This window comes from Pseudophryne corroboree, chromosome 9 (genome assembly GCF_028390025.1).
Source record: "Pseudophryne corroboree isolate aPseCor3 chromosome 9, aPseCor3.hap2, whole genome shotgun sequence".
In the NCBI taxonomy this organism is placed as follows: Eukaryota; Metazoa; Chordata; class Amphibia; order Anura; family Myobatrachidae; genus Pseudophryne; species Pseudophryne corroboree.
The window spans coordinates 337,602,625-337,627,916 of NC_086452.1; the positions used below are offsets into that span (position 1 = coordinate 337,602,625).

Below are 25,292 nucleotides of genomic sequence, written 5' to 3' on the forward strand. Positions count from 1 at the left end.
CCTCAACAAGAAGCTTCGGAGGTACTGTCCAAGGTCGAGAGACCCACAAGCGGTTGCGGTTGACGCACTGGTAACTCCGTGGGTGTTCCAGTCAGTGTATGTGTTCCCTCCACTTCCACTCATCCCAAGGCTTCTCAAAATAATCAAAAGAACAAGAGTTCAGACAATCATTGCTCCGGACTGGCCAAGAAGGGCTTGGTACGCGATCTTCTGGAATTACTGCTGGAGGATCCGAGGCCTCTTCCTCTTCGCGAGGACCTTCTGCAACAGGGGCTGTTCAACTATCAAGACTTAACGCGGCTACGTTTGACGGCATGGAGGCTGAGCGCCAGATCTTAGCTCGGAAGTGTATTCCGAAAAAGGTAATTCCTACGCTGATACAGGCAAGGAAGGGGGTTATGTCTAAACATTACCATCGGATTTGGAAAAAGTATGTGTCTTGGTGTGAATCCAAGAAGTTTCCAATGGTGGAGTTTCAACTGGGACAGTTTCTCCTCTTTCAGCAAGCAGGTGTGGATGTGGGCCTCCGCTTGGGCTCCATGAAGGTCCAGATTTCGGCCTTGTACATTTTCTTCCAGAAACAATTGGCTGCCCTCCCTGAGGTTCAGACTTTCTTGAAAGGGGTTCTGCACATCCAACCACCTTTGTGCCTCCCTACGGCACCTTGGGATCTTAATGTGGTGCTGCAGTTCCTGCAATCGGATTGGTTCGAACCTTTGAGGTCAAGTTTCTTACTTGGAAGGCGGTCACACTGTTGGCATTGGCATCTTCTAGACATGTGTCGGATTTGAGGGCATTGTCATGCAAGAGCCCCTACTTGATTTTCCATGACGATAGAGCAGAGATCAGAACGCATCAGCAATTTCTTCCGTAGGTTGTGTCAGCTTTTCATATCAACCAACCTATTGTGGTGCCAGTGGCTACTGACTCCTCAGTTACCTCAAAGTCCTTGGATGTGAGCGCTTTGAAAATTTATGTGAAGAGAACTTCTCGTCACAGGAATTCGGACGCTTTATTTGTCCTTTATGATCCCAACAAGGTTGGGTGTCCTGCTTCTAAGCAGACGATTTGTCGCTGGATCAGGTTTACTATCCAGCATGCTTATTCGATGGCAGGCTTGCCGTGTCCAAAATCTGTTAAGGCCCATTGTACTCGTAAAGTGGGTTCTTCCAGGGCGGCTGCCTGGGGTGTCTCGGCTTTACAGCTTTGCCGAGCAGCTACTTGGTCTGGGTTGAACACGTTTGCTAAGTTCTACAAGGACTCTGAGGACCTAAAGTTTGGTCAATCTGTTCTGCAGGAACCTCAGCACTCTCCCTCCTGTACTGGGAGCTTTAGTACTCCCCATGGTACTAAATGGACCCCAGCATCCTCTAGGACGTAAGAGAAAATAGGATTTCAATTACCTACCTGTAAATCCTTTTCTCGTCGTCCGTAGAGAATGCTGGGCGCCCGCCCAGTGGTTCGTATTCCTGCATTGTTACTTGGTTCAGTATTGTTGTTTCAGCCGTTGTTGAATTGTTCCAAGTTAGTTAGCTTGGCTTTCCTTTTTGTTATGTGTGAGCTGGCGTGAATCTCACCAGTATTTGTGTATTTCCTTCTCTCGAAGTATGTCCGTCTCCTTGGGCACAGTTTCTAGACTGAGTCTGGTAGGAGAGGCATAGACGGAGGGCCAGCCCACACTATTAAACTCTTAAAGTGCCAGTGGCTCCCAAAGGACCCGTCTATACCCCATGGTACTAAATGGACCCCAGCATCCTCTACGAACTACGAGAAAAGGATTTACCGGTAGGAAATTAAAATCCTATTTTTCTGTATGTATGATTCAAAAAAAATTTATGTATAATTTGGAATGTTTTCTTGTTGCTTTATAAATAACGGTTGACAGTTTGTTATACATGGGAACACTTCTTGCTGAAGTTTTCACCACCCCTCCCATGGCTTTTTACCTATTTTGTTACATTACAGCCCGTAATTATTATTTATTTATTTTATCTAAATTGTATATGATGGATCTGCACAAAATAGTCTAAGTTGGTGAAGTGAAATGAGAAAAATGTATATAAAAAATAATTTTTAAAAATAAAAATTTGAAAATTGGCATGTGCATATGTATTCACCCTCTTTGCTATGAAGCCCCTCAAAACTTCTTGTGCAACCAATTACCTTCAGAAGTCACATAATTAGTGAAATGAAGTCCACCTGTGTGCAATGTAAGTGTCACATGATCTGTCAGTATAAACACACCTTTTCTGAAAGGCCCCAGAGGCTGCAACACCTCTAAGCAAGAGGCATCACACCATGAAGACCAAGGAGCTCTCCAAACAAGTCAGGGACAAAGTTGTTGAGAAGAACAAGTCATGGTTGGGTTATAAAAAAATATCCAAATCTTTGATGATCACACGGAACACCATCAAATCCATAATCTTCAAATGGAAAGAACATGGTACCACAACAAACCTGCCAAGAGAGGGCCGGCCACCAAAACTCACAGACTGGGCAAGGAGGACATTAATCAGAGAGGCAGCACAGAGACCAAAGGTAGCCCTAAAGGAGCTGCAGAGTTCCACAGCAGAGACTGGTGTATCTGCGCATGTGACCACAATAAGCCGTACACTCCATAGAGCTGGGCTTTATGTAAGAGTGGCCAGAAAAAAGCCCTTACTTAGTGTTAAAAATAAGAAGGCACGTTTTGAGTTTGCCAAAAGGCATGTGGACAACTCCCCACAGTGAAACATGGTGGTGGCAGCATCATGCTGTGGGGATGTTTTATAGCAGCAGGGACTGGTAAACTGTTTCGAGTCGAGGGAAAGATAGATGGTGCTAAATACAGGGATATTCTTCAGCAAAACCTGTTTTAGTCTGCCTGTGTTTTGAGACTGGGACGGAGGTTCACATTCCAGCAGGACAATGACCCGAAGCATACTGCTAAAGCAACACTTGAGTGGTTTAAGGGGAAACATTTAAATGTGTTGAAATGGCGTAGTCAAAGCCCAGATCGCAATCCAATTGAGAATCTGTGGTCAGACTTGAAGATTGCTGTTCACAAGCGGTAACCATCCGACATGAAGGAGCTGGAGCAGTTTTGCCTTGAGGAATGGTCAAAAATTCTAGTGGCAAGATGTGGCAAGCTCATAGAGACTTATCCAAAGCGACTTGCAGCTGTAATTGCCGCAAAAGGTGGCTCTACAAAGTACTGACTTTAGGGGGGTGAATAGTTATGCACGCAGAAGTTTTCTGTTATTTTGCCCTATTTGTTGTTTGCTTCACAATTTAAAAAAAAAAAACATCTTCAAAGTTGTAGGCATGTTCTGTGAATGAAATGATGCAAACCTTCAAACAATCCATTATAATAACAGGTTGTGAGGCAACAAAACATGAAAAATGCAAAGTGGGGTAAATATTTTAGCAAGGCACTGTAACTTGACATCAGTGGCATCTCTTAGGTATTAACCCAATTCTAGTGAGTTCATGTAGCCCATGATATGGCTTCAGTCACTGTATATTCGTGTATATAATTTAAACGGTTCTTGTTGATTTTACTCAAATTATTGGATATTTCTCAAATAGTGCCAAGTAGCTCCGTTTGGTGTGCCACAGACCTTGCAACCTAGCCGTAACAAGCATTATTTTCTGTAAATGTTCGTCTTTGGCAAAAAGTGTACACTGACTACTGGCTAATGAGCGTCAGTGTAATGCCTCCGGCCAATTATGCTTAATTGATGACTTTCTTGTATATATATATTTTATACCAATTCCTTTGTGTCAGAAGTACTAATCTAGTGTCCCTAGTACTGTGTTAGCCTGATCCATGCAATTCTGATTGTCGTTCCTGGGCGATGACTGAGCAGATGGCCATAGACTCCTAATTATTCCACTGTTACCGGTAGCCATAGACTCCTGGACATATGGCAGGTGCAATGTCCGATGGTGCAGCCGATGGATCTGCCTATAGTGCATCTTTGTATATGCATCGGCAGATTTGCACCATGGCATTACCATATAGACGCCAAAAGTAGCAGCCCCCACTTTACTGTGTCCTCCTCTGAATCTGGCAGTGTTGGTTACTTTGTATGCGGCTGTGATGCGAGCAATATGCAAAATGTAGGAAAACGTACACATCGCTACTCGTGCTGGAGTGTCTAGGGTATGCTAGGTGAATGAATACCTATCTGTATAGTATGTGTATATTGTGTTTCTTTTTTAAATGTGCCTTACAGAAACCTATCCGATTGCAGGAACTGCAGAACCAAGTTAAGGTGCCGTAGGAGGCACAAAGGGAGGTTGTATGTGCAGAACCCCTTTCAAGAAAGTCTGAACCTCAGGGAGGGCACCAATTGTTTCTGGAAGAAAATGGACAAGGTCAAAATCTGGTCTTTTATGGAGCCCAGGCGCTGGCCCACATCCACCCCTGCTTGGTGGAAGAGGAGAAACCATCCAAGTTGAAACTCCACCGTAGGAAACTTATTGGATTCGCACCAAGACACGTACTTTTTCCAAATCCGATGGTAATGTTTTGACGTTACTCCTTTTCTAGCCCTTCCGAGCTAAGATCTGGCGTTCAACCTCTATGCCGTCAAACGTAGCAGTAAGTCTTGATAAGCGAACGGTCCTTGTTGCAGAAGGTAATCTCGAAGAGGAAGAGGCCTCGGATCTTCCAGCAATAACTCCAGAAGCTCCACGTACCAAGCCCTTCTTGGCCAGTCCGGAGCAATGAGGATCGCCTGAACTCTTGTTCTTTTGATTATTTTGAGAATCCTTGGGATGAGTGGAAGTGGAGGGAACACATACACTGAATTGAATACCCACGGAGTTACCAGGGCTTCCACCGCCTCTGGATCCCTCGACCTGGAGCTATACCTCCGAAGCTTCTTGTTGAGGCGTGAGGCCATCATGTCTATTTGAGGTACGCCCCAAAGACTTGTCACCTCTGTGAACACCTCTGGGTGGAGGACCCATTCTTCCAGATGGAGATCGTGTCTGCTGAGGAAGTCCACTTCCCAGTTGTCTTCCGGAATGAAGATTGCTGACAGCGCCACCGCGTGCTTTTCCGCCCAGAGGATGATTCTTGTTACCTCTGACATTGCAGTTCTTCTCTTCGTTCCGCCTTGTCGGTTTATGTAGGCCACATTGTCCGACTGAACTTGAATGGTCTGATCTTTTAGAAAATGTGGCGCTTATTGGAAGGATGGATTCCAGACTTGACCACCTTCCTTGGTGAGTTGCACCCCCTTAGCAAGGGATGCCTCAACCCCAGGATATTCCCCTCACCATCTTCTGTATCAGAGTCGGTATCCGTGTCGACTTGCATTATTTGGGCAAGAGCACATTTCTTAGGATCAGGGGTTGAGGTAGCGGGAGCAGAATACGACAAAACCTCTACAGATTTTTTCAAAACCTGTGTTTCAGTCTCATTGTGAGCTATCCTAGATTAAATTGGGGATATCATTCCCTTAAGAGAAGCCACCCATGGGGTGGATTCAGAAGGCTGAGACAGTACATTGCATTCCTGAGTACATGGAATAGACTGCTCTGGAGAGAACACAATTCTGCAGCACAAGATACAGAATCCCTAGACATGGTAATGTGAGGTATATAACATACACACACACACACACACACACACACAGGAAAATGTCAGACACAGTTTCCCCCAAGTACCCCGAGTATAAGGAGCCAGCACACACAGCGCCCCAGTAAGCAGTTATTATAATTAAATGCCTGGCGCTGACTGAGTAACCTTAATAGATTAAACAGTGAATAACACTCTCCTCCCCCCTTTTATAACACCCTGGTACCGCAGAGGATAACTGGAGTGAAGTGGGGGGCAGCTCTCCCTGTCAGCATCTCTGTGGTGTGATCTGCAGGGAGAAAATGGCGCTGGTGAGTGCTGGATCCACTCTGAGGAGAAGCGGCGCGTCTTCCCGCTCCTGTTATATTATATGTATTAGCCCCTGTTAGCTCTGATGTCCAGTGTTAGGGTATTGCGCTGGCCCAGGGCGCCCCACACAGCGCAGCACAACAGTACCTCTGAGTCCTCCGGAGCGCAGCATCAGCGCTGCACTCCCACCATTTTGCCGCCATTCCCACTGGCGCCCCGCTTACTGGGGCATCTGCGTCATACTCACCACCGCATCTTCTGGCTCTGTTAGTAGGTGGCGGCAGTGCTGCAGGAGTGAGCAGTCTCCTTGGGGGCTTGTGATCGACACCCTCAGGAGCGCAGTGTCCTGTCATCGGAGATAGGGGCCATTAACCTCAAGGGTTGGATCCTACTCCCCCCTAAGTCCCACGAAGCAGGGAGGCTGTTGCTAGCAGCCTCCCTGTACCTAACATGCTCTTAAAAAAGTAAGAAAACTAGAAAAGCTCTAGGAGCTCCCCTAGCTGTGACCGGCTTCACCGGGCACATTTTCTAAACTGAGTCTGGTCGAAGGGGTATAGAGGGAGGAGCCATCCCACACTATTAAACTTTTAAAGTGCGCATGGCTCCCAATTGTCCCGTCTATAACCCATGGTACTAATGTGGACCCCAGCATCCTCTAGGACGTAAGAGAAAGGTAGTTTTACCTGTCCCTGGTTCAACCGCCTATAAAGAGCCGGCTGACCGCAAGATTGAGACTACGCTGAAATCACTATACACTGCTACAGGCGTGGCTTTAAGGCCCACTATTGCTTGTGTGTGGATTTCTAAAGCCTATAGTAAAGTGGTCAGGCACGTTACTAGAGGACTTAGATACTATGGATAGGAGTGACATTGACTTGTTTTTACGTCACATACAGGATTCTGCTGGCTTCATAGTGGAGGCCATGAAGGATCTTGGCATGCTGAATGCAGTGGCTACTTCCATGGCGGTCTCAGCACGCAGAGGACTCTGGCTACCCCAATGAACTGTGGATGCAGAATCCAAGAAAAGTGTGGAGAACCTACCCTTCACAGGTCAGGCTCTGTTTGGGGACGCACTAGATGCGTGAATCTTCACGGCAACTGCGGGTAAGTCAACCTTTCTCCCCTCAGCAGCACCACCAACTAGAAAATCTTATCCTACATCTTCACTGCAGTCCTTTCGGACCGCAAAATTAAAAAAATCCAAATCCCCTTACACCTTCTTTAGGGGTGGTCGGGGAAAATCCGGAAAACCTGCACCAACAGGTTCTCAGGAACAGAAACCAGGTTCTGCTTCCTCAAAATCTTCAGCATGACGGTGGGCCTCCCAGCCTGGAGATCGGGCAGGTGGGAGCGAGACTAAAAGATTTCAGTCACATCTGGGCGTCATCCTGCCTAGACCCCTGGGTGACAGAAATTGTTACCCAGGGCTACAGACTGGAGTTTCAGGAACTTCCACCTCACAGATTCTTCAAATAAGGCTTACCAGTTTCGCTGACAGAAATTGCTATCCTGCAGGAAGCCATTCGGAAATTGGTCCAAACAAATGTTATTTTTCCAGTTCCACCTCACCTAAAACACAAGGGTTATTACTCAAACCTGTTTGTGGTCCCGAAACCGGATGGTTCGGTAAGGCCGATATTAAACCTAAAGTCATTGAACCCCTACTTGAGGGAATTCAAATTCAAGATGGAGTCTCTGAGAGCGGTGATCTCAGGCCTGGAGGAGGGGGAATTCCTGGTATCCCTGGATATCAAAGATGCATACCTTCACATTCCGATCTGGCCGACTCACCAGGCTTATCTCAGATTTGCGCTGCTGGATTGTCACTATCATTTGCAGGCACTGCCTTTTGGCCTCTCCACAGCACCGAGAGTGTTCACCAAGGTCATGGCAGAGATGATGATGCTACTCCTCTGCAGGCAAGGAGTGAGCATAATTCCATATCTGGACGATCTGCTGATAAAAGCATCTTCCAGGGTGAGGTTGTTGCAGAGTATTGCTCTCTCAACTTGACTACTCCAGGATCATGGGTGGTTCCTGAATCTTCCAAAGTCACATTTGGAGCCGACAAGGAGACTGCCATTCCTGGAGATGATACTCAACATGGAAGTGCAGAGGGTGTTTCTACCGGTAAAGAAAGCGTTAGTGGTCCAATCAATGGTGCGGGATGTCCTGAAGCCAGCCCGGGTATCGGTTCATCAGTGCATTTGCCTTCTGGGGAAGATGGTAGCCTCCTACAAGGCTCTTCAGTACGGAAGAGTCCATGCGAGGTCCTTCCAACTGGATCTCCTGGACAAATGGTCGGGATCACATCTTCACAGTCACCAGCAGATACGCCTGTCGCCTAAAGCCAGAATTTCACTCCTCTGGTAGCTGCAAACTTCTCACCTACTCGAGGACCGCAGGTTTGGGATTCAGAATTGGATCCTTCTAACCACGGATGCAAGTCTCAGAGGTTGGGGAGCAGTCACCCAAGGGGAAAACTTCGAAGGAAAGTGGTCAAGTCTGGAATCCATCCTTCCGATAAACATTCTGGAACTAAGGGCCATATACAACGGCCTTCTACAAGCGGCACATCTTCTGCAAGATCAGGCCCTTTAGGTTCAGTCGGACAATGTAACGGCAGTATCCTACATAAAACAACAGGGCGGAACAAAGAGCAGAGCGGCAATGTCAGAGGTAACAAGAATCCTCCTCTGGGCAGAAAAGCATGCAGTGGCGCTATCAGCAATCTTCATTCCGGGAGTGGACAACTGGGAAGCGGACTTCCTCAGAGGACACGATCTCCATCCAGGAGAATGGGGCCTCCACCCGAAGGTGTTCGCAGAGGTGACAAGCTGATGGGGTGTACCTCAGGTAGACATGATGGCCTCTCGCCTCAACAAGAAGCTTCGGAGGTACTGTCCAAGGTCGAGAGACCCACAAGCGGTTGCGGTTGACGCACTGGTAACTCCGTGGGTGTTCCAGTCAGTGTATGTGTTCCCTCCACTTCCACTCATCCCAAGGCTTCTCAAAATAATCAAAAGAACAAGAGTTCAGACAATCATTGCTCCGGACTGGCCAAGAAGGGCTTGGTACGCGATCTTCTGGAATTACTGCTGGAGGATCCGAGGCCTCTTCCTCTTCGCGAGGACCTTCTGCAACAGGGGCTGTTCAACTATCAAGACTTAACGCGGCTACGTTTGACGGCATGGAGGCTGAGCGCCAGATCTTAGCTCGGAAGTGTATTCCGAAAAAGGTAATTCCTACGCTGATACAGGCAAGGAAGGGGGTTATGTCTAAACATTACCATCGGATTTGGAAAAAGTATGTGTCTTGGTGTGAATCCAAGAAGTTTCCAATGGTGGAGTTTCAACTGGGACAGTTTCTCCTCTTTCAGCAAGCAGGTGTGGATGTGGGCCTCCGCTTGGGCTCCATGAAGGTCCAGATTTCGGCCTTGTACATTTTCTTCCAGAAACAATTGGCTGCCCTCCCTGAGGTTCAGACTTTCTTGAAAGGGGTTCTGCACATCCAACCACCTTTGTGCCTCCCTACGGCACCTTGGGATCTTAATGTGGTGCTGCAGTTCCTGCAATCGGATTGGTTCGAACCTTTGAGGTCAAGTTTCTTACTTGGAAGGCGGTCACACTGTTGGCATTGGCATCTTCTAGACATGTGTCGGATTTGAGGGCATTGTCATGCAAGAGCCCCTACTTGATTCCATGACGATAGAGCAGAGATCAGAACGCATCAGCAATTTCTTCCGTAGGTTGTGTCAGCTTTTCATATCAACCAACCTATTGTGGTGCCAGTGGCTACTGACTCCTCAGTTACCTCAAAGTCCTTGGATGTGAGCGCTTTGAAAATTTATGTGAAGAGAACTTCTCGTCACAGGAATTCGGACGCTTTATTTGTCCTTTATGATCCCAACAAGGTTGGGTGTCCTGCTTCTAAGCAGACGATTTGTCGCTGGATCAGGTTTACTATCCAGCATGCTTATTCGATGGCAGGCTTGCCGTGTCCAAAATCTGTTAAGGCCCATTGTACTCGTAAAGTGGGTTCTTCCAGGGCGGCTGCCTGGGGTGTCTCGGCTTTACAGCTTTGCCGAGCAGCTACTTGGTCTGGGTTGAACACGTTTGCTAAGTTCTACAAGGACTCTGAGGACCTAAAGTTTGGTCAATCTGTTCTGCAGGAACCTCAGCACTCTCCCTCCTGTACTGGGAGCTTTAGTACTCCCCATGGTACTAAATGGACCCCAGCATCCTCTAGGACGTAAGAGAAAATAGGATTTCAATTACCTACCTGTAAATCCTTTTCTCGTCGTCCGTAGAGAATGCTGGGCGCCCGCCCAGTGGTTCGTATTCCTGCATTGTTACTTGGTTCAGTATTGTTGTTTCAGCCGTTGTTGAATTGTTCCAAGTTAGTTAGCTTGGCTTTCCTTTTTGTTATGTGTGAGCTGGCGTGAATCTCACCAGTATTTGTGTATTTCCTTCTCTCGAAGTATGTCCGTCTCCTTGGGCACAGTTTCTAGACTGAGTCTGGTAGGAGAGGCATAGACGGAGGGCCAGCCCACACTATTAAACTCTTAAAGTGCCAGTGGCTCCCAAAGGACCCGTCTATACCCCATGGTACTAAATGGACCCCAGCATCCTCTACGAACTACGAGAAAAGGATTTACCGGTAGGAAATTAAAATCCTATTTTTCTGTATGTATGATTCAAAAAAAATTTATGTATAATTTGGAATGTTTTCTTGTTGCTTTATAAATAACGGTTGACAGTTTGTTATACATGGGAACACTTCTTGCTAAAGTTTTAACCACCCCTCCCATGGCTTTTTACCTATTTTGTTACATTACAGCCCGTAATTATTATTTATTTATTTTATCTAAATTGTATATGATGGATCTGCACAAAATAGTCTAAGTTGGTGAAGTGAAATGAGAAAAATGTATATAAAAAATAATTTTTATAAATAAAAATTTGAAAATTGGCATGTGCATATGTATTCACCCTCTTTGCTATGAAGCCCCTCAAAACTTCTTGTGCAACCAATTACCTTCAGAAGTCACATAATTAGTGAAATGAAGTCCACCTGTGTGCAATGTAAGTGTCACATGATCTGTCAGTATAAACACACCTTTTCTGAAAGGCCCCAGAGGCTGCAACACCTCTAAGCAAGAGGCATCACACCATGAAGACCAAGGAGCTCTCCAAACAAGTCAGGGACAAAGTTGTTGAGAAGTACAAGTCATGGTTGGGTTATAAAAAAATATCCAAATCTTTGATGATCACACGGAACACCATCAAATCCATAATCTTCAAATGGAAAGAACATGGTACCACAACAAACCTGCCAAGAGAGGGCCGGCCACCAAAACTCACAGACCGGGCAAGGAGGACATTAATCAGAGAGGCAGCACAGAGACCAAAGGTAGCCCTAAAGGAGCTGCAGAGTTCCACAGCAGAGACTGGTGTATCTGCGCATGTGACCACAATAAGCCGTACACTCCATAGAGCTGGGCTTTATGTAAGAGTGGCCAGAAAAAAGCCCTTACTTAGTGTTAAAAATAAAAAGGCACGTTTTCAGTTTGCCAAAAGGCATGTGGACAACTCCCCACAGTGAAACATGGTGGTGGCAGCATCATGCTGTGGGGATGTTTTACAGCAGCAGGGACTGGTAAACTGTTTCGAGTCGAGGGAAAGATAGATGGTGCTAAATACAGGGATATTCTTGAGCAAAACCTGTTTTAGTCTGCCTGTGATTTGAGACTGGGACGGAGGTTCACCTTCCAGCAGGACAATGACCCGAAGCATACTGCTAAAGCAACACTTGAGTGGTTTAAGGGGAAACATTTAAATGTGTTGAAATGGCGTAGTCAAAGCCCAGATCGCAATCCAATTGAGAATCTGTGGTCAGACTTGAAGATTGCTGTTCACAAGCGGTAACCATCCAACATGAAGGAGCTGGAGCAGTTTTGCCTTGAGGAATGGTCAAAAATTCTAGTGGCAAGATGTGGCAAGCTCATAGAGACTTATCCAAAGCGACTTGCAGCTGTAATTGCCACAAAAGGTGGCTCTACAAAGTACTGACTTTAGGGGGTGAATAGTTATGCACGCAGAAGTTTTCTGTTATTTTGCCCTATTTGTTGTTTGCTTCACAATTAAAAAAAAAAAAAAACATCTTCAAAGTTGTAGGCATGTTCTGTGAATGAAATGATGCAAACCTTCAAACAATCCATTATAATAACAGGTTGTGAGGCAACAAAACATGAAAAATGCAAAGTGGGGTAAATATTTTAGCAAGGCACTGTAACTTGACATCAGTGGCATCTCTTAGGTATTAACCAAGTTCTAGTGAGTTCATGTAGCCCATGATATGGCTTCAGTCACTGTATATTCGTGTATATAATTTAAACGGTTCTTGTTGATTTTACTCAAATTATTGGATATTTTATTTCTCAAATAGTGCCAAGTATCTCCGTTTGGTGTGCCACAGACCTTGCAACCTAGCCGTAACAAGCATTATTTTCTGTAAATGTTCGTCTTTGGCAAAAAGTGTACACTGACTACTGGCTAATGAGCGTCAGTGTAATGCCTCCGGCCAATTATGCTTAATTGATGACTTTCTTGTATATATATTTTATACCAATTCCTTTGTGTCAGAAGTACTAATCTAGTGTCCCTAGTACTGGGTTAGCCTGATCCATGCAATTCTGATTGTCGTTCCTGGGCGATGACTGAGCAGATAGCCATAGACTCCTAATTATTCCACTGTTACCGGTAGCCATAGACTCCTGGACATATGGCAGGTGCAATGTCCGATGGTGCAGCCGATGGATCTGCCTATAGTGCGTCTTTGTATATGCATCGGCAGATTTGCACCATGGCATTACCATATAGACACCAAAAGTAGCACCCCCCACTTTACTGTTTCCTACTGTGTGAATCTGGCAGTGTTAGTTACTTTGTATGCGGCAGTGATGCAAGCAATATGCAAAATGTAGGAAAACGTACACATCGCTACTCGTGCTGGAGTGTCTAGGGTATGCTAGGTGAATGAATACCTATCTGTATAGTATGTGTATAATGTGTTTCTTTTTTAAATGTGCCTTACAGAAACCTAACCACAGATATACATACTCTCAAGACTACCAATCCGCCACTGTGAGTCCAGTGAACATTGAACAGGAATTGAAGGACAGGGCTGTAAAGTCTAGAGAGGAATGGATGGCACCAAATGGATTCCTGTATCCAGGATTCAAAAGCAGTATTGATGCCAACAAACATCCCCAAAAGCCAGATGATTCCCGGATACTGGAGTTAACAAAGGTGCGTTATCGGAGATGAATACTTTGGGGGGAATTCAGTTGTTTTCGCCAGCTGCTGTCACTGCTGGGCGTCTGAAGGAGCAATTAAATTGTTTCCCCATTCAGGTACGAGCAGCTACCAGTACCAGCATTTATGCTCACTGCCTCCTGAGGTGGCGAGCAGAAATTTGCAAATAGTTACTCGTTTGGGCGCCCAAATAGCACATTTTACGTCGCACATCACATTACAAAAAACTCAATTGAATAGCGCCCCCTGATCTCCTGTCGCTTTAGATGGGAGATCGGGCATGCATAAACAATTATATTGCCCCCTTTTATGTGCTATTAGCATGTTGTGAAATTAAGCAGTCAACCTTCCTGTGTTAGCAAATCACTGGGAAGTCTGGTACTAACTTAGTCTAGGTACTATACCTGTGCTACACTGATTTAAATCTACGATGTCCCTGTCCAGGTCCCTCCACAGTCTGAATCATAAACATTTGTCAGGAGTTATAAACCAAATAAGCCTGAAAGTCTTTCCCAAAGGTGTTACCCAAATACAGACTATGGGGGTTATTCAGGTCGCATCGCTAAGCGACCTGAATAACCCCCACGTTCCTGGCATCAGTGCACATGCGCAGGTCGCGTCTGTTCGTATTGGCTGCGAACGCCTCTGTCTGATTGACTGTCCCTGGGGTGGGCGGGGGGCGACGTGGGCAATACGGGGGGGGGGGGGGGGTCGTCCACAGTTGCTGCGACCACAATTAAATTGCGGTCGCAGCCGCTGGGCAGACCGTTCAGCATACTGGGCGGCCCCCAGCATACGATAGAAAGGATTGCAGATTCTGCTTTTTAGCAATCCTTACTGAATAGTCCCCAATGTAAATTAGGGTTTTATACCTGTGGTTAATTGTTGGGGAATAACATAGTAATTATCCAAGATGTGTCCTCAAGAATGTTCATGGATTTGAAGAAATTAATAATTTTCTTTTCTCATACGTCCTAGAGGATGCTGGGGACGTCATCAAGACCATGGGGTATAGACGGGATCCGCAGGATACATGGGCACTCTAAAGACTTTTCATTGGGTGTGAACTGGCTCCTCCCTCTATGCCCCTCCTCCAGACCTCAGTTTTAGAAATGTGCCCAGGTCGACTGGATGCACTCTGAGGAGCTCTACTGAGTTTCTCTGAAAAGACTTATGTTAGGTTTTTTATTTTCAGGGAGATCTGCTGGCATCAGCAGAACCAACTTCCTCAGAGTTTCATGGCTCTGCTTCTGGCTGACAGGACACCATTAGCTCCTGAAGGGAACTGAACGCTAGCCGTGTCTAGATTCTCACTCCCACAGCCCGCCGTCACCCCCCTCACAGAGCCAGAAGTCAGAAGACAGGTGAGTATGAGAATGGCTCAGCCCTACCCCCGCCAGTATAAATATTACAGTGTTTGTAAGAGTGTAAGGACACGCCATTGCGGGGGCGGAGCTTCTTCCTCAGGCAGCCAGCACACTACTCAGCGCCATTTTCTCGCACTCCTCAGGCTGCAGAGAACACGCTGGTCCTCTCCTCCACTTCTGACAAGTACAGGGTGCTATTAAGGGGGGGCACAAAGTGATTGTGGTGCATTTGATAGTGTATATGACTATTTAAAAAGCGCTGTTAGGCTGTGGACATACTGTGTTCACAGGAAATACTGGCGCTGGGATTGTGAACTGGCTGCTCCTATCCTGTGTCCCTCTGATAGATTTTACTGTGGGTCTGTCCCCAAAATAAGTCTCAGTGTGTCTGTGAGTGTGGTGTACACGTGTGAGGCATGTCTGAGGCAGGGAGTTCCCCCCCGGAGGAAGCCATTTTAGGGACACAGAGTTGTAATGTGGTGGCGCCACCGGCACACCAAAAGCCTGCATGGGTGAAAGAGATACGTGACAGTATGCATCTGATTAACCGTAGATTAGATAAGTCTGAATCTAAGGCTGCCTGCTGGAGAAAATCTGTGGAAGATGTGATTTTTCAGGATGCTGTTATTCCTTATGCGGGCGGCCCCTCTGGGTCACATAAGAGACCATTTGCAAATGTTGTAAAAACTGATACCGACATGGATTCTGACTCTTGTGTCGACGATAGTGAATCCAGAGAGATAGATCATAAATTGGCAAAAAATATACAATATATGATTGTGGCTATAAGGGACGTGTTGGAGGTTACAGAAACCACTCCTGTACCTCAGGAGAAGGCGTATTTATGTAATGAAAAGAAGTCCAAAATCACGTTCCCTCCTTCATACAAACTAAATGCCCTGTTTGAAGGGATGTGGGTGAATCCTGATAAAAGATTTCGTATTCCCAAAAGGATTCACATAGCTTACCCTTTCCCGGCTGAGGACAGGAAAAAGTGGGAGTCACCCCGTGTTAGACAGTGCACTTTCCAGGTTGACAAAGAAGGTAATTCTCCCTGCTCCTGGCACGGCTTCTCTTAAAGAGCCGGCAGACCGCAAAATGGAAACGACATTGAAATCCATTTATGTTACCAATGGTACACTGATTAGGCCCACTATTGCCTGCACTTGGGTGAGTCGCGCTATTGAAAAATGGTCAGAAAGCGTGTCATCAGAAATTGACACGATTAATAAAGATGAGATACTCCTTAAGTTAGGTAATATCAAGGACGCTGCCGCCTACATGCTGGAAGCAATGAAGGATATTGTACTCTTGAGTTCACAGGCCGCTACCATGGCAGTATCGGCTAGGCGGGCGTTGTGGATTCGCCAGTGGAACGCGGATGCAGATTCCAAAAGAAACATGGAGGCTCTCCCATATAAAGATGAGGCCTTATTTGGCGATTGCATGGATGCGTTAGTCACGGTGGCTACCGCAGGTAAGTCGACATTTCTGCCCTCTGCGCCTGCACCGGCAAAAAAGACCTATCACCCGCAAATGCAGTCCTTTCGGCACAATAAATACAAAAAGACGAGAGGTTCCCCCTTCTTTGCAGGTAGGGGAAGGGGAAAGAAGCCCACAGCGGCTCCAGGTTCCCAAGAGCAGAAGTCTACCCCTACTTCTGCCAAATCCCCAGCATGACGCTGGAGCTCCCTTGCGTGAGGCCGCTCGGGTGGGAGCACGTCTCAGACTCTTCAGCCAGGATTGGATTCTGTCTGGCCTGGATCCCTGGGTGTTGCAAATAGTATTCCAGGGGTACAAGCTGGAGTTTCAATACCGTTGTCACAACAAGGGAGGGGTTTTTATTCAAGCCTCTTTGTGGTTCCGAAACAGGACGGCTCGGTCAGACCGATCCTAAATCTAAAGGATCTGAATGGTTACCTAAAAAGGTTCAAGTTCAAGATGGAATCACTTCGGGCAGTGATTGCCAGTCTGGAGGAGGGGGACTACTTGGTGTCAGTGGACATAAAGGATGCTTACCTGCATGTTCCCATTTATCCTCCTCACCAGGTTTATCTGAGATTCGCGGTTCAGGATTGCCATTACCAGTTCCAGACGTTACCTTTCGGTCTCTCCACGGCGCCGAGGGTATTCACCAAGGTGATGGCGGAGATGATGGTTCTCCTTCGTCAGAAAGGAGTCAATATAATTCCTTATCTGGATGACCTCCTGATAAAGGTGAGATCCAGGGAGCAGTTGTTACAAAACATATCACTCTCTCTGTCAATACTCCAACAACACGGGTGGTTCATAAATTACCCAAAGTCACAGTTGGAACCGACGACAAGGTTGTCTTTCCTCGGGATGATTCTGGGCACAGAAGTTCAGAGAGTATTTCTTTTGCTGGAAAAGGCTCTGGAAATCCAGAAAATGGTAAAACAGATATTGAAACCATCAAGTGTGTCGATCCATCAGTGCATTCGGTTGTTGGGGAAGATGGTGGCGGCCTACGAGGCCATACAGTTTGGCAGGTTCTATGCCAGAGTATTCCAGTGGGACCTGTTGGACAAGTGGTCGGGGTCACACCTACACATGCACAGAAAGATAATCCTGTTGTCAAAAACCAGGATTTCGCTCCTGTGGTGGTTACACAGCTCTCACCTACTAGAGGGACGCAGGTTCGGGATTCAGGACTGGGTCCTGGTAACCATGGATGCAAGTCTCCGAGGCTGGGGAGCAGTCTCTCAGGGAGAAAACTTCCAGGGACGTTGGTCACAACAGGAAGCCTGCCTTCACATAAACGTTCTGGAGCTAAGAGCCATTTACAATGGCCTTCAACAAGCGGTACATCTTCTTCAAGACCGTCCCGTGCAGTTCCAGGCGGACAATGTAACAGCAGTCGCATACATAAACAGGCAGGGCGGAATGAAAAGCAGAGTGGCAATGGCAGAGGCGACATAAATCCTCCGCTGGGCAGAAAAACATCTACGAGCTCTGTCGGCAATATTCATTCCGGGAGTAGACAACAGCGGCTACGTTTGACGGCATGGCTGTTGAGCGCCGTATCCTAGCCAGGAAAGGTATTCCCAAGGAGGTCATCCCCACCCTTATTCAGGCCAGAAAGGGAGTAACGTCGAAACATTACCACCGTATTTGGAGAAAATATGTATCTTGGTGTGAATCCAAGAAAGCTCATATGAAAGAGTTTCATTTATGACATTTTCTCTATTTTTTGCATGATGGTGTGGAGGCGGGCCTCCGATTGGGATCAATCAAGGTCCAGATTTCAGCCTTGTCAGTGTTCTTCCAGAAACAATTGGCCTCTCTTCTAGAGGTTCAGACCTTTGTGAAAGGGGTTCTGCACATCCAGCCTCCATTCGTGGCTCCAGTGGCACCATGGGACCTTAACGTGGTATTGCAGTTCCTTCAATCGGATTGGTTTGAGCCTCTACAAAAGATAGAGTTGAAATTTCTCACTTGGAAAGTGGTGATGCTTTTGGTTTTGGCATCCGCAAGGCGGGTGTCTGAATTGGGGGCCTTGTCTCACAAGAGCCCTTACCTGATCTTCCATGAAGATAGGGCAGAGTTGAGGACTCGTCAACATTTTCTTCATATTCCCCCTTAGCACTGGGGTGTTATATTGAATATGCGCCGGCCGGCTAGCAGACAATTCTGCAAAAGTGGCAGTGTATCTCTCCCGGATGTCCTGCTCGTGACAAACGCGTTCTCCGCCTCCTAATTAGCATCGGCGGCTTCCCCAGTGCTAAGGGGGAATACAACGGACTCCACACTGCAGCCTGAGAACACAGGCAGAGCCACAAGTGAGAGGAGCAGCTGTGAGAGGTAATTGGTGCTTTGCATGGTGCACCTAAAAGAACTGTTCACATACCAACCAACAGCTCATTTGGTGTCATTCAAGTGCTGGTAGGATTTGCTTTTTACCAACACGGCAAATATCCTACCCTGGTTTGGCACGCAATAAGAATTATTATTATTAATTGCCTTTCTAATATATTACGTACAGGGACACAAAAAGCAAAGATGACCCTGCCCAAGTGAGCTTACAATCTAAGAGGTGTTGAGAGGACACCTGATACATGTGGCAGTAAAATAACAATTGTGTCTGATAGCTATGACGTGTGTGGCTATAGTCAGGCTGCAGTGTTAATAGCTAAAAATGGTAAAGCAGAAATTGGCGACTAGCATTTCTGTTCAGCTAGCTGGGGAATGGCGCAGTTGGAATAAGGAGAGTGTCACGTGGAGAGATGCAACATGAACTAGTCTTTGTAGTAGCCTAAAACAGCCAGCTGCTGTCAGCCAAACTGAACTACTTTCCTCTTCTTGGTCTGGAGTACGGTGATGCATACCTTACCATCCAAATTTTTTCCTGGAGAAGTACGATATTAAATTGGTGCTGTATTCTCCTTAACTTGTTAAATAAAAAACAGGTAATCCTTTACAAGTGCTGCATCATTCATAGACTTTGGGCCTTATTTAGAGTTGCACGCAAGTAGACTGAGGATGTGTTGCCATGCGTGCTCGTAATTAAATGTTGTCTTTGCCTGTGTTGAGAGTTGGCGGCAACTATCAGCCACACCTTAACTGTCCGTCCGCTTTTGACAGAAGTCGTCATCACTGTCAGTGTGCAAGTGCACCAACCCTATACCTAGTACTAAAGGTCTTCCTGAGAACTGATGGATCTCTGTGTATGTTCAACTCTGCATAGTCTGCAATCCCCCCTACATGCCTCCAAAGCACTCACCCTGTGTGGGAATGCCCGACTGCTGTCCAGTAACATTCAGCCATAAGTGGATGGGCACCGATTCGTGTGCACAGTAATACGTCATTTGGTGCATAAGCGGTTGACTTTGCAGCAAATACTGTTATCTTCTAGAGAGCATAGTGATCATATAAATTAAAGATAGTTGTTTTAAAGCCAATGTTTTTCCATTTTGCATTATGGCATATATTATAGTCTTTTTAAGTAAGATTTATTTTTTGTATTTCCCTGTGTCTAAAAAAAATAATACGTCAAATGAAAACAATAAAAAGTTATTTCCTTAAAATCCACAAAACGGAAAGGTCAGCGTTGACAACCAAATAGTTTCTGTATCAGTTTAATGAGGTTTTAAAGTACACATGTCATCTCGCACCTCGATTTCAGAAAGGTCATCCTGAGAGAGTAAATACATATGTACGTTTTTATTACAGGTCTGGAAGGAAAATATCCTTCACGCCAACACCCTGCAGCCCACCCTCTCCAGGGACCGCTGGAGCTGGGCAGAGCGCTCCATTGACTTTGACCTGTACAGGAAGTCCCCAGTGAGGTGTTCTCTGTCAGCCCAAGTTACTGTCCCCATTACAGGTACACTGGTACATAATACCTAATTATATGTATAACTCGATATAGCTAACTTCCCATAGGAATGATAATAATCAATATGCTTTATTGCTGCTCTCATGTAATTAAAAGTGCCGTGTAAGATTAAGCCAAAAACACAGCTCTCATTTCCCCAGCTGAGCTGGTATATTTAGATGTGGCTAAACCTCCCTCAAGCACACAATGTGCAAATTAATAAAATCTATGAGATTGTGGAGCAACTGTGAAATGACTGGAGGGGAAAACTGTACACAAACAAGGGACAGAATAAAAAATATGCGGCCCCTGACTAGCAGAGGAAATAAAGAGTTGGTGCTTTCTATCATCTGCCTTTAATGTGTTTTTACAGACACTGACGAACAAAAAATGTATCCTTTTTTATCATATCTGCACTAAAGTCTTCTTAAAGCAGACCAAGCAAACTAGCATTATTGTGCCTTATGTTCTATGCCAGGGTTTCCCAGTCTTGGTTTTCATGGCACACAGACAGTCCAGGTTTTAGTGATATCCATGCTTGAACACAGATGGTTTAATCAAAATAGCTGAGGTACTAATTAAGCCACCTGTGTCCAAGGTTGGCTATCCTTAAAACCTGGACTGTTAGTGTGCCTTGAGGACCGTGGTTGGGAACCCCTGCACTAGGTAATAAGCATAACATTGGGATTCCCTGGAACCCGGTTCACCCAGAATTGTTTCAATGCTCTATGCTTTCTCTGGCATATGCTGCCTCTATCCTGCACAAAGTAGAGAAAGCTGGCATAGCAATGCCCACTAGTCTAGCAGGTCTATTCATAAAGCAATGAAAAGAGTGGAGAAGTGAGCCAGTGGAGAAGTTGCCAACAGCGACCAATCAGCTGCTATTTATAATTTTATAGAATGCATTTGATAAATGTTACTTCAAAGCTGATTGGTTGCCATGGGCAACTTTTCCACTGGCTCACTTCTCCACTCTTTTCACTGCTTCATGAATAGACCTATATGTAATGCTATCACTCTGCATCAGACAAATTGAATAGTAATGCTAGATGACCAGGTGACAGGAAAGTGAACTTCCTATGTATGACATTTAAACGGTGGAATTCTCAGTGGAGCATCAATGCCCAGGAAGCTGTACTGTAGCAGAAGCACAAGTGACACACTGTAGAGGCAGTTATTTTGTAGGATGTCTATCTCTAAACTAGGAACTAATGACCCCAATGATTGTGATGCAAATCTTGTCTGATATCTAGTTTTACCTATTCATCACACTCATACATTCACTGCTTTCCCCCTTGGTTTTTATTGTCATTAGGTTATTGATTGTTGAGATGAGCAAGTCTCCTGATTCTTCTTCATAATGTGTAATAAAATAACGAATACATATATATTTAATGTCCTTTAACTCCAGTGATGTTTCTTGCAGATGATAGTTTGCAGGGAGAATATAGGGCTGTGCTTCGGACAGCGGAGACAAAGCAGAACATGCAGTTCCTCCGTTGTTTGCCACAGACAGAGCTAATCTCACAGGGACCTCAAGCAAGTAACCAACAAAGCAAACTAAAAGGCCTATTAAAAGATAAAGGATCCAAACTGGCTCTGCGAAAGGCTGGGCTAGCACTGAAAGTGAGTATACTGTAACCATTAATTAAGCACATTTAGATAAAACCGCTGGATGGCATTTTAGATGAGGCTGTATCTAGTGCAGACATGGGAAAATACTGTTTGCCATAGCAACTAATAACCTAGGCCTGACAATTGGAGCATGCTGTATTCTACTGCTATATCTTCTATCTAAACTCGGAACACAGTTCTGTCACTGTGCATCAGTCACATGTACAGCTTACAGTGGGAAGTAGTTACATTGCCGGCGGTCAGGATACCGACGCCGGAATTCCGACCACTGACAATGCCGCCAGCGGGAATCCCGACTAACGGACTATTCCCATTCGTGGGTGTCCACGACACCCATAGAGTGGGAATAGAAACTGTGGCGAGCCACCGAGCCCGCAGCATGCCGGTATCCTAGAGGCCGGGATACCGGCGTTGGTATGCTGACCGCCGGGATCCCAGATGTGCTGTGCAATATAAAACAGTTTGGTTGATGTATATGTTACTGATGGTGAGTTAGAATGCTCTGTAGGTATGCTGTATAATTTATAAATGTACGTTCAGGCACGAAATATTCAGGCACTGACAACTAGATATGTCGCATACGCTATGAAGGACATAGACACGTCAACTGAAAATGTTTGTGTGGCTCAAAACGGTTAAAATTAAAAAATGTAAAATGTACGGTAGCAAATGCTAGCAGGTTTTCCAATAACACCCAAGAATTAGAATTAACTAGAATCTAATTTCAGGGTATAGGCATGACATGATATAATGGGTATAACTGAGAAATGGCTATAGGATATACCTGACTTTGCTGGAAGAGTATATAATGTTATGGAAGGATAAGATAAGAAGATAAGAGGTTGGGCTTGTCTATAAGAGGTTGGGCTTGACCTACAGTACAGTAACCTAGGGGTTAGAGTTTTTATGAGTAAACCTATTATACAACATAGAAAATGACACAGATAAATTTCCATTTGGGTCTTGTTAGAAGTCACCAAGAGTAATAGAATTTATAGAATGTGAATTATTAATTCAAATAGAAATCTGTTGGTAGAAAGATTGTTTAGTATTGTATATGATATGACATTATATCCCGTGATGATAATGAAATAAGAGAAGATAAGCTTTCTCCATATTAAGTAAATCCAGTAGACATTGATATTTGTATAGCCACTTGAATTTGGCCAAATAAATCTGTATATTATTTATTAATTTATTAACAGTTTCTTATATAGTGCAGCATGTTCCATTGCAATTTACAATTGGATGCAGAGGTCCTTTCTGAATTGTCCAAAAGTCATAGGCCAGGCATTGCTAATCATCCTGTAGTCAAGACCTGATACATGAAGCACTAACCTGTATTCAGAATAAAGAGATCAAGTACCTGGCTTCATTAAAGTGAAAGAGTAATGGATTTGTGCACTAAACTATGAAAGAACAGTTATTCACATGTAGCAAAATGAGCCGTTAGTCCAAATTAGGACTGTCACCTTTTTCTCTAACGTCCTAAGTGGATGCTGGGGACTCCGTAAGGACCATGGGGAATAGCGGCTCCGCAGGAGACTGGGCACATCTAAAGAAAGCTTTAGGACTAACTGGTGTGCACTGGCTCCTCCCCCTATGACCCTCCTCCAAGCCTCAGTTAGATTTCTGTGCCCGACGAGAAGGGTGCACACTAGGGGCTCTCCTGAGCTTCTTAGTGAAAGTTTTAGTTTAGGTTTGTTATTTTCAGTGAGACCTGCTGGCAACAGGCTCACTGCATCGAGGGACTAAGGGGAGAAGAAGCGAACTCACCTGCGTGCAGAGTGGATTGGGCTTCTTGGCTACTGGACATTAGCTCCAGAGGGACGATCACAGGCCCAGCCTGGATGGGTCCCGGAGCCGCGCCGCCGGCCCCCTTACAGAGCCAGAAGAGCGAAGAGGTCCGGAAAAATCGGCGGCAGAAGACGTTCCTGTCTTCAATAAGGTAGCGCACAGCACTGCAGCTGTGCGCCATTGCTCTCAGCACACTTCATACTCCGGTCACTGAGGGTGCAGGGCGCTGGGGGGGGCGCCCTGAGACGCAATAAAACATGATAAAAATACCTTACATGGCAAAAAATACATCACATATAGCTCCTGGGCTATATGGATGCATTTAACCCCTGCCAGAATATACAAAAAAACGGGTGATAAGGCCGCCGAAAAGGGGGCGGAGCCTATCTCCTCAGCACACTGGCGCCATTTTCCCTCACAGCTCAGTTGGAGGGAAGCTCCCTGGCTCTTCCCTGCAGTCACTACACTACAGAAAGGGTTAAAAAAAGAGAGGGGGGCACTAATTAGGCGCAGTATTAAAACATACAGCAGCTATAAGGGGAAAAACACTTATATAAGGTTATCCCTGTATATATATATAGCGCTCTGGTGTGTGCTGGCATACTCTCCCTCTGTCTCCCCAAAGGGCTAGTGGGGTCCTGTCCTCTATCAGAGCATTCCCTGTGTGTGTGCTGTGTGTCGGTACGTTTGTGTCGACATGTATGAGGAGAAAAATGATGTGGAGACGGAGCAGAGTGTCTGTAACAGTGATGTCACCACCTAGGGGGTCGACACCTGAGTGGATGTACTGATGAAAGTTACGTGACAGTGTCAGCTCTGTATAAAAAACAAACAAAAAAAAAAAAAAACAGTGGTTGACATGAGACAGCCGGCTACTCAGCTTGTGCCTGTCCAGACGTCTCATAGGCCGTCAGGGGCTCTAAAGCGCCCGTTACCTCAGATGGCAGATACAGACGCCGACACGGATACTGACTCCTGTGTCGACGGTGAAGAGACAACCGTGATTTCCAGTAGGGCCACACGTTACATGATTGAGACAATGGAAAATGTTTTATACATTTCTGATAATACGAGTACCACCAAAAAGGGGTATTATGTTCGGTGAGGGAAAAACTACCTGTAGTTTTCCTGAATCTGAGTAATAAAATGAGGTGTGTGATGATGCGTGGGTTTCCCCCCGATAACAATTGATAATTTCTTAAAAAGTATTGGCTGTATACCCTTTCCCGCCAGAGGTTAGGGTGCGTTGGGAAACACCCCCTAGGGGGGATAAGGCGCTCACACGCTTGTAAGAACAAGGGCTCTACCCTCTCATGAGATGGCCGCCCTTAAGGATCCTGCTGATAGAAAGCAGGAGGGTATCCAAAAATGTATTCACACACATACTGGTGTTATACTGCGACCAGCAATCGCCTCAGCCTGGAGGTGCAGTGCTGGGTTGGCATGGTCGGATTCCCTGACTGGAAATATTGATATCCTAGATAAGGATAGTATATTATTGCCTATAGAGCATTTAAAAGATGCATTTCTATATATGCAGGATGCACAGCGGAATATTTGCCGACTGGCATCAAGTATAAGTGCGTTGTCCAATTCTACCAGTAAAATGGTCAGGTGATGCGGATTCCAAACGGCATTTGGAAGTATTGCCTTTGAAAGGGGACATTTGGGGTCGGTCTTTTAGACCTGGTGGCCACGGCAACAACTGGGAAATCCACGTTTGTACCCCAGGTCGCCTCTCAAAATAAGACGCCGTATTATCAGGCGCAGTCCTTTGTTGGCAAGCGGACAAAAGGTTCCTTTTTTCTGCTCGTGACAGAGGGAGAGGAAAAAGGCTGAAGAGATTACCCAGTTCCCAGGAACAGAAATCCTTTCCCACCTCTGCAAAGCCCTCAGTATGACGCTAGGGCCTTACAAGCTCAGGCACGGTGGAGGCCCGTTCTCAATGAATTTCAGTGCGC

At 45.7% G+C, this 25,292-nt stretch overlaps 1 protein-coding gene across 3 annotated transcripts in view; it reads left to right on the forward strand.

Moving 5' to 3' along the window:
* The window catches only part of CFAP92 (cilia and flagella associated protein 92 (putative)), a 567,578-nt gene that overhangs the window by 413,160 nt on the left and 129,126 nt on the right, over positions 1-25,292 (forward strand). For all 3 annotated transcript variants that reach the window (XM_063940590.1, XM_063940589.1, XM_063940591.1), the window contains 3 exons: positions 12,979-13,191; positions 19,755-19,908; positions 21,326-21,525. In XM_063940590.1, coding sequence (XP_063796660.1) covers positions 12,979-13,191; positions 19,755-19,908; positions 21,326-21,525 — 567 coding nt within the window. The remainder of the gene's footprint in view (positions 1-12,978; positions 13,192-19,754; positions 19,909-21,325; positions 21,526-25,292) is intronic.